The sequence below is a fragment of the Lampetra planeri genome, chromosome 24 (assembly GCF_965212315.1).
Source record: "Lampetra planeri chromosome 24, kcLamPlan1.2.h2, whole genome shotgun sequence".
Classification (NCBI taxonomy): Eukaryota; Metazoa; Chordata; class Hyperoartia; order Petromyzontiformes; family Petromyzontidae; genus Lampetra; species Lampetra planeri.
In genome coordinates, this window is record NC_136130.1 from 3,770,541 (window position 1) to 3,779,980 (window position 9,440).

Consider the following 9,440-nt stretch of genomic DNA (forward strand, 5'->3'; position numbering starts at 1 on the left):
CACGTCCGTTCTTCCGAGATGAACCGCCGCTGTTGGGGACGCGACAACAACGAATTCCTCATCAGGCGCCGGCTAATTCGGCGAAGCAAAACTCCGATGTCATTTCGGTGGTCGCCCGCGTGACATAACACAAAGCAAGGGTGCTCGTTGCAGTCCGAGCGGCGGAGGTGTTTATTTCTGTTTTTTTATAGTATTTCATTTCCTCCCACCCACCCTCCCTCCCTCCTCTCTCTCTCTCTCTCGCAATGTTTTGCTCTTAAAGACCCCCGGGAGCATTCTGCTGATGCCCACCCGCGGCAGTCGTTGTAAAGCGCTCCGCGCCGCCGCGAGTGGCCTGTGCCCTTCTGAAAGGGACTGAAGGATAGCAGAGGCCTCCGATAAGATAAAGCCACTGTGCATCGTTGCCTCCTCCCCCCCCCCCCCCACGTCGCGCTGAGATGTGTTCACTCTTTTCTGCCGTCTATTTCCCCGCGAGTGAATGGGCAAGCGCCGTGGTCGGTCACCAACGGGGGCTCTCGCTCACCTCTCGGCCCAACGGAGGGACAGAGAGGGATGTTCTCCCTTCGCTTCGGTCAAGGCTCATTGGCGGTTCTCCCCCCCCCCCGCCCCCGCCGACACCCCCCACCGCCCCTCAGCCCAGAAGGCATTGAGATAGGCGCACACATACGCACACACATAGGCACCACCATCACATACACAGGCTATTAACAGACTGTTGGGGCAAGCGCTGTTAGCGAGTAGCACCTATAAAGGCCGGTACGGCACACGTGGGGGTGGGTGACCAGCACCACGCTCGACCGCCTTTGTCTCCCTATTGGCGATGTTTACACACCGCACCAGGTACTCGTTTGAGACTAAGTTGACCTAGGGGAGGTCCAGGACCAGTTCAGATAATCGTCACTGGTGTTGGCCGTGAGCGGGAATCTAATTCGGATCGCGGGTTCATAGCACAGCGTGCTAACCACTTACTTTACCACTCCCCCACACATGAACACACACACACACGCACACAAACACACACATGAATGTCACGCGTAAATCGAGAAGTACACACGCGTCACAGATACGGTGTGTACATCTACGCACACGCCCCCTCACAAACACACGAGCCACATGCACAAACGTACGCACACACACACACACTCTCGCAAATGGCTTCAACTCCACTGCAAAGGCACCTCGACGTGAATTCTAATACCCCGAAAAAACCCACACAGGACGTGATTATCATGGCCAGGGAGAATGCACTGTAAGATTACACGCCGCGTCTCCAATGTTAGTTTTGTTAAAAACATCCATACCCCGTCGTCGTGTAACGGTTCACACATTAGCGGGGCTTGCAAGGCAGAGGTCACCGATGCGATTCTATCTCCCGGCGCGGCAGCCTCCATCTAATTGTGATCCATAAATCCCCTGTGAAGTCTTAATTTTAGAACTTTCGTGACTGCAGGAATTATTATTTGGTTCTTTCGGTTAAGTCACGTCTAAAGATAAAATAATAAATTAAATTAAATAATAGAATACGACGTTTCGATTGCAACACAAGCAATCATCATCAGGTATAATGAAATAGCGACATAATATCTAACCAGAAAACTATAGACAGACATATTAGCAGACAGATATCACAAGATACATACATAGCGAGAGCAACACAGGTGACAGAGAGGGGTGATCGTCTCTGTGGGGTGGCCTTAAATAGACAGAGGGGGGGCGGAAGCAGAGAGAGGGAGGGGGGTTAGAAAAAATTTGCATATCAATGAGTGGTCCAAAAGAAAACGTGGTGCTGCGAGTACGATGGCACAGCAAGCAAGCCTGAAAATCAGGAGAAAGACACACTAAAATTAAATAACCTAGTAAAATATCGAAATGTAATGTAATACAACACAGAGGGTCGGTCAACACACAATTAACGCATAGCCTGGTTGATTACGTATTTCAAAGATTGCTAAGTTAGAATTTAAGTGTGAACATTCTAAAGAGGACACAGGCAGAGAAAACAAGTCGCCAGAGAGAGAGAAAAAAGATAAGCTTAAAACTTCCCCGTAGAAGTGGTTCAATCTTAATTTTAGAACTTTCGTGACTGCAGGAATTATTATTTGGTTCTTTCGGTTAAGTCACGTCTAAAGATAAAATAATAAATTAAATTAAATAATAGAATACGACGTTTCGATTGCAACACAAGCAATCATCATCAGGTATAATGAAATAGCGACATAATATCTAACCAGAAAACTATAGACAGACATATTAGCAGACAGATATCACAAGATACATACATAGCGAGAGCAACACAGGTGACAGAGAGGGGTGATCGTCTCTGTGGGGTGGCCTTAAATAGACAGAGGGGGGGCGGAAGCAGAGAGAGGGAGGGGGGTTAGAAAAAATTAGCATATCAATGAGTGGTCCAAAAGAAAACGTGGTGCTGCGAGTACGATGGCACAGCAAGCAAGCCTGAAAATCAGGAGAAAGACACACTAAAATTAAATAACCTAGCAAAATATCGAAATGTAATGTAATACAACACAGAGGGTCGGTCAACACACAATTAACGCATAGCCTGGTTGATTACGTATTTCAAAGATTGCTAAGTTAGAATTTAAGTGTGAACATTCTAAAGAGGACACAGGCAGAGAAAACAAGTCGCCAGAGAGAGAGAAAAAAGATAAGCTTAAAACTTCCCCGTAGAAGTGGTTCAATCTTAATTTTAGAACTTTCGTGACTGCAGGAATTATTATTTGGTTCTTTCGGTTAAGTCACGTCTAAAGATAAAATAATAAATTAAATTAAATAATAGAATACGACGTTTCGATTGCAACACAAGCAATCATCATCAGGTATAATGAAATAGCGACATAATATCTAACCAGAAAACTATAGACAGACATATTAGCAGACAGATATCACAAGATACATACATAGCGAGAGCAACACAGGTGACAGAGAGGGGTGATCGTCTCTGTGGGGTGGCCTTAAATAGACAGAGGGGGGGCGGAAGCAGAGAGAGGGAGGGGGGTTAGAAAAAATTAGCATATCAATGAGTGGTCCAAAAGAAAACGTGGTGCTGCGAGTACGATGGCACAGCAAGCAAGCCTGAAAATCAGGAGAAAGACACACTAAAATTAAATAACCTAGTAAAATATCGAAATGTAATGTAATACAACACAGAGGGTCGGTCAACACACAATTAACGCATAGCTTGGTTGATTACGTATTTCAAAGATTGCTAAGTTAGAATTTAAGTGTGAACATTCTAAAGAGGACACAGGCAGAGAAAACAAGTCGCCAGAGAGAGAGAAAAAAGATAAGCTTAAAACTTCCCCGTAGAAGTGGTTCAATCTTAATTTTAGAACTTTCGTTCTAAAACTTTCGTTCTAAAATTAAGATTGAACCACTTCTACGGGGAAGTTTTAAGCTTATCTTTTTTCTCTCTCTCTGGCGACTTGTTTTCTCTGCCTGTGTCCTCTTTAGAATGTTCACACTTAAATTCTAACTTAGCAATCTTTGAAATACGTAATCAACCAGGCTATGCGTTAATTGTGTGTTGACCGACCCTCTGTGTTGTATTACATTACATTTCGATATTTTACTAGGTTATTTAATTTTAGTGTGTCTTTCTCCTGATTTTCAGGCTTGCTTGCTGTGCCATCGTACTCGCAGCACCACGTTTTTTTTTTGGACCACTCATTGATATGCTAATTTTTTCTAACCCCCCTCCCTCTCTCTGCTTCCGCCCCCCCTCTGTCTATTTAAGGCCACCCCACAGAGACGATCACCCCTCTCTGTCACCTGTGTTGCTCTCGCTATGTATGTATCTTGTGATATCTGTCTGCTAATATGTCTGTCTATAGTTTTCTGGTTAGATATTATGTCGCTATTTCATTATACCTGATGATGATTGCTTGTGTTGCAATCGAAACGTCGTATTCTATCATTTAATTTAATTTATTATTTTATCTTTAGACGTGACTTAACCGAAAGAACCAAATAATAATTCCTGCAGTCACGAAAGTTCTAAAATTAAGATTGAACCACTTCTACGGGGAAGTTTTAAGCTTATCTTTTTTCTCTCTCTCTGGCGACTTGTTTTCTCTGCCTGTGTCCTCTTTAGAATGTTCACACTTAAATTCTAACTTAGCAATCTTTGAAATACGTAATCAACCAGGCTATGCGTTAATTGTGTGTTGACCGACCCTCTGTGTTGTATTACATTACATTTCGATATTTTACTAGGTTATTTAATTTTAGTGTGTCTTTCTCCTGATTTTCAGGCTTGCTTGCTGTGCCATCGTACTCGCAGCACCACGTTTTCTTTTGGACCACTCATTGATATGCTATTTTTTTCTAACCCCCCTCCCTCTCTCTGCTTCCGCCCCCCCTCTGTCTATTTAAGGCCACCCCACAGAGACGATCACCCCCTCTCTGTCACCTGTGTTGCTCTCGCTATGTATGTATCTTGTGATATCTGTCTGCTAATATGTCTGTCTATAGTTTTCTGGTTAGATATTATGTCGCTATTTCATTATACCTGATGATGATTGCTTGTGTTGCAATCGAAACGTCGTATTCTATTATTTAATTTAATTTATTATTTTATCTTTAGACGTGACTTAACCGAAAGAACCAAATAATAATTCCTGCAGTCACGAAAGTTCTAAAATTAAGATTGAACCACTTCTACGGGGAAGTTTTAAGCTTATCTTTTTTCTCTCTCTCTGGCGACTTGTTTTCTCTGCCTGTGTCCTCTTTAGAATGTTCACACTTAAATTCTAACTTAGCAATCTTTGAAATACGTAATCAACCAGGCTATGCGTTAATTGTGTGTTGACCGACCCTCTGTGTTGTATTACATTACATTTCGATATTTTACTAGGTTATTTAATTTTAGTGTGTCTTTCTCCTGATTTTCAGGCTTGCTTGCTGTGCCATCGTACTCGCAGCACCACGTTTTCTTTTGGACCACTCATTGATATGCTAATTTTTCTAACCCCCCTCCCTCTCTCTGCTTCCGCCCCCCCTCTGTCTATTTAAGGCCACCCCACAGAGACGATCACCCCTCTCTGTCACCTGTGTTGCTCTCGCTATGTATGTATCTTGTGATATCTGTCTGCTAATATGTCTGTCTATAGTTTTCTGGTTAGATATTATGTCGCTATTTCATTATACCTGATGATGATTGCTTGTGTTGCAATCGAAACGTCGTATTCTATTATTTAATTTAATTTATTATTTTATCTTTAGACGTGACTTAACCGAAAGAACCAAATAATAATCCCCTGTGAAGTCTTTAACATCCACTTGGGAGAAAAGACATGAACCTTGGGAAAAACCTGGCACGGACTTTCCTGGACTTCTACAGACTTCAAGGCATCATCCAATCAATTCCGCCCTCTGTGGCCAGGTGAGGTTAGAGGTCAAAATGTTTGAGCACTGTCCGCGCTTGCGCTTGACAGCTGAGGACCCGGGTTCTAATCCAGGCTGCCGCTTGTGGCTAAAACCGGGTCCTCATGTCTCGCGAGTCGATGGGCTGAGCTTGGTCACCAATGGCCGCACACAAACAAAATCACGTTCAAATTGTGTTCTGCGCTCAAAATATTCTGTTGTGTTTCACAATCATCATCGTCATCAGCCATTATTTATCCACTGCTGTACGATTATCGACATCCAGCTCATTCACGCGAGCTTCATTTCACCGCTCTATCTCCACAGTGGACGTTAATCGTGGGAATGTCCCCTGTCGGCCGCCACTCCGTCATTAGTCTCGTCCACAAGCCGTCATAAACTAAACTAAATTGTTAATTTTACCAGGTAAAGAAGGCCCACTGAGCTCTTGGCTTTTTTTCAGAAGCGACCTGCCCACAAATGATAGCTCAACGAAGTGGCTTATCGTCACGTGGCAATCTATAGCAGCCAAATACTTTTAAACGCACGTTGATTCTAAGTGTCATGGGAAAAACCGGAGAAAAATCCACGCGACCACGGGTAGAGAGAGACGCAAACTCCAAATATATAGACGCCAGGGCCCGACCCTGATCGACGCCACGACCTCCTGCATACCCGGCGAGGTAGTTAACATCTCTCCACCATGGCGTCGCCTTTATTAAAGACGTCTCCTGCCCAAGGCCGCGTTATTTATTCCCCAACGGTCAGGCCAGCGAGTGACGTCTGTTCATCCTGCGCGCGGCACTCATCTTCCCACCTGTCGGCGTAATCCCATTACATTCCCCCTGACCCCCGCCCCCCCGCCCCTATGCGACGCTCAATACCGCCACCACCCCTCCCCTCCCCCGTTGTCCCCCTCGCCCGCCCGCCCCCCCCCCCCCCCCCGGCAGTGAGAGACACGACCGCGCCGCGAAGCCGCGAAGCCGGCCGGGGAGATCTCCCAAGCGCGCCCCCACCGCTCCTGCCCGCTCCTCGGCACGCGACTTGCACGGCTGACGGAGCCGTTCCGTCCAAGCAGCCCGAGGTTTCGCCTCTCGCAAGCGCGCGTGGGTGGTGGTGGTGGTGGTGGGGGAGTTTGGTGGCAAGTGGGATTATTAGTATTTTTTTCTTTCTCCCGTTCTCCTCCTTGCGTCTCGCCCTGTGACCTTAGCGGCGAGAAGAGTGCCCGCGCGAGCGCCACGCCTGACCGCTTCATCCCCGGCGCGCTAAATTAGGCGAGTGTCCTGACATCCACGCGCAGGTTACATCCGCAGAGAGGGAGAGAGGGCGACGAGGAGGGAGGAGGCTGTTACGTGCGGTCGTGCGGCGCAGCGTAGCGCGCGCGCGCGTGTGTGATCTCGCCATGCCCTATGCACGCGGAGTTGTTCGAATGGGAAAAGCACCCGTGTAAAGTTCACGGCGGCGGTGGCCTTATCACTAAATTAAGCTCTGAAGCGGCGCATGTGACTGCACCTCTGCGTGTAATGAGGGTTACGGAGCCACAGCCACCACCCGCCCACCGCCAGCCCCCCGTTGCCCCCCGTGGTCAGGGCGTTCGACTCGCAAAGCCCGAAAGGACGTGTTGTTCAAAGTGCCATTCGGGACCTAAGGTCAAACCGACTGTCGTCTTCGTCCTTCCAGGTTGAATAAAATGAGTACCAAACTCTTAGGTTTTTTTCGGTAAAGTCACGTAGGTAAAAATAAATAATTATTAATAAATAATAAAAATAATAGAAATAATAATATAAATAAAATAATAAATCACGACGTTTCGGAGGCAACACAAGTCTCCGTCATCAGGTGGGACCGTCACAGCTAAATTTTACTGTATCAAGTTTGCTGTGACGGTCCCACCTGATGACGGAGACTTGTGTTGCCTCCGAAACGTCGTGATTTATTATTTTAATTTCTATTATTACTTCTATTATTTTTGTTATTTATTTTTATTATTTATTTTTACCTACGTGACTTTACCGAAAAAAAACCTAAAAGTATGAATCCTTGCAGTCACGAAAGCTTCAAATCTAGAAAAAATGAGTACCGCTGAAGTGGCCGGGTGGCTCAGAGGTCAGTCCTGGGGTTCAGCCCCCGCCCGTGATTAATCCGAGTTCTCGAGTGCAGTAGTGAGTCGATCGCAAACAAAAACCATCGCGTTACATTTGGTTTCGGCGTTTTCAGTTGCCAAAATTCCGGCTGACGAGAATTTAAATTTTAGCTCGGCGGTCGTGCGACAACGTTGTTGATCTGACATGGCAGAGCGAGTGAGAAGCCGCTACCCCTTTACGGTGGGCAGGGCCGTCCTTAGAGGGGGCAGTGCAGGGCCCGGGGTAAATCCCACTGTCGCCTTCAAACTTAACCGAAGAAGTGCGGAGGGGGGGCCCCCCAAAGCGCGGGGCTCGGAGCGGTCGCCCCCGATTCGCTGTACCCCGAGGGACGGCTCTGGCTTAGGGAACCAGAGGTCAATGCAGGAGATGGCTCGGTGACATCCGCGCTGTGGGGCTCATCTCTGTAGTCTGTACGCCGCTGGTGTCCCACAACGCCGTGGATCGTGGCCCGTGGGACTGCTGCTGATATGAAATTCGATACGTGATTCGTGTGTCGCAACACCTAAAACGCTTAACAAATTATGCCTTGTGACGTAATTTCCAGCAAATAAGCTTTCCATTAACTAATATCAATCACGGTAATATCCTGATTTACATCTCCCCCTGTTACGTCATTTCGCAAACGCGTCGCCACGTGATGAACACCGATACCGGATTAACGTCTCATCATCCCCACTCACTCACGGCGCTGACAGCGTCGTTCGCCCTTTATCGTTATCTGTCGCCTCTCAGCCTTCGCCTCCTCCACCACCACCACCACTACCACCACCACTACCACCACCACCACTACCACCACCACCACTACCACCACCACTACCACCACCACCACTACCACCACCACCACTACCACCACTACTACCACCACCACTACCACCACCACCACTACTACCACTACCACTACCACCACCACCACCACTACCACCACTACCACCACCACCACCACTACCACCACTACTACCACCACCACCACCACCACTACCACCACCACCACTACCACCACCACCACTACCACCACCACCACCACTACCATCACCACTACCACCACCACCACCACCACTACCACCACCACTACCATTACCACCACCACCACCACCACTACCACCACCACCACTACCACCACTACCACCACCACTACCACCACCACCACCACTACCACCACCACCACCACCACCACCTCCAGCACCACCACCTCCACCACCACTACCACCACCACCACCACTACCACCACCACCACTACCACCACCACCACTACCACCACCACTACCACCACCACCACTACCACCACCACCACTACCACCACCACTACCACCACCACTACCACCACCACCACCACCACTACCACCACCACCACTACCACCACTACCACCACCACCACCACTACCACCACTACCACAACCACTACCACCACCACCACTACCACCACCACCACTACCACCACCATTACCACCACCACCAACACCCACCCTATAAATGGCTCGATTGACGTCATTGCGATATTCGTCATCGCACCTTTCAGGAACGCATCCCCCGATGTAAAGCGGGGTATTGCCCAATTTCTAACGCAATACCCGCTTAATGTGACGAAGGGTGGCCGATTCTAACCACCAATTTTGCACCTCCGATTCGCACGGTTGGCTGCGTACGCTGCGAAAGAAGTTAAATGCACAGGTACTAACGGACACTTAAACAGCTTCACCCTGTGCTAAACTAACTAATTAACACTGTCAATTACTAACTATCATTCGGCAATCAACTGTCAATGTCCAGCCCGGTCCTGCCACGTGGCTTTCCTTGGGAATCGCGCTCGTTCACGCGACGGGGTCCCAGCCCTTGCCCACACAGGGGCCGTCATCGCCAACGGAAATGACGCGCGACGTTGTCCAAATCCTCGCTCGCCTTTCAACGTGAGCGCTT

At 47.8% G+C, this 9,440-nt stretch overlaps 1 protein-coding gene across 1 annotated transcript in view; it reads left to right on the top strand.

The window, feature by feature from the left end:
* Positions 1–6,524, top strand: part of AGBL4 (AGBL carboxypeptidase 4) — a 430,370-nt gene extending 423,846 nt beyond the window's left edge. The window contains exons 15-16 of the mRNA XM_078605791.1: positions 5,311–5,401; positions 6,333–6,524. Of these exons, the coding sequence (XP_078461917.1) occupies positions 5,311–5,401; positions 6,333–6,438 (197 nt within the window). The 3' untranslated portion in view covers positions 6,439–6,524. The remainder of the gene's footprint in view (positions 1–5,310; positions 5,402–6,332) is intronic.
* The last annotated feature ends 2,916 nt before the right edge of the window (positions 6,525–9,440 follow it).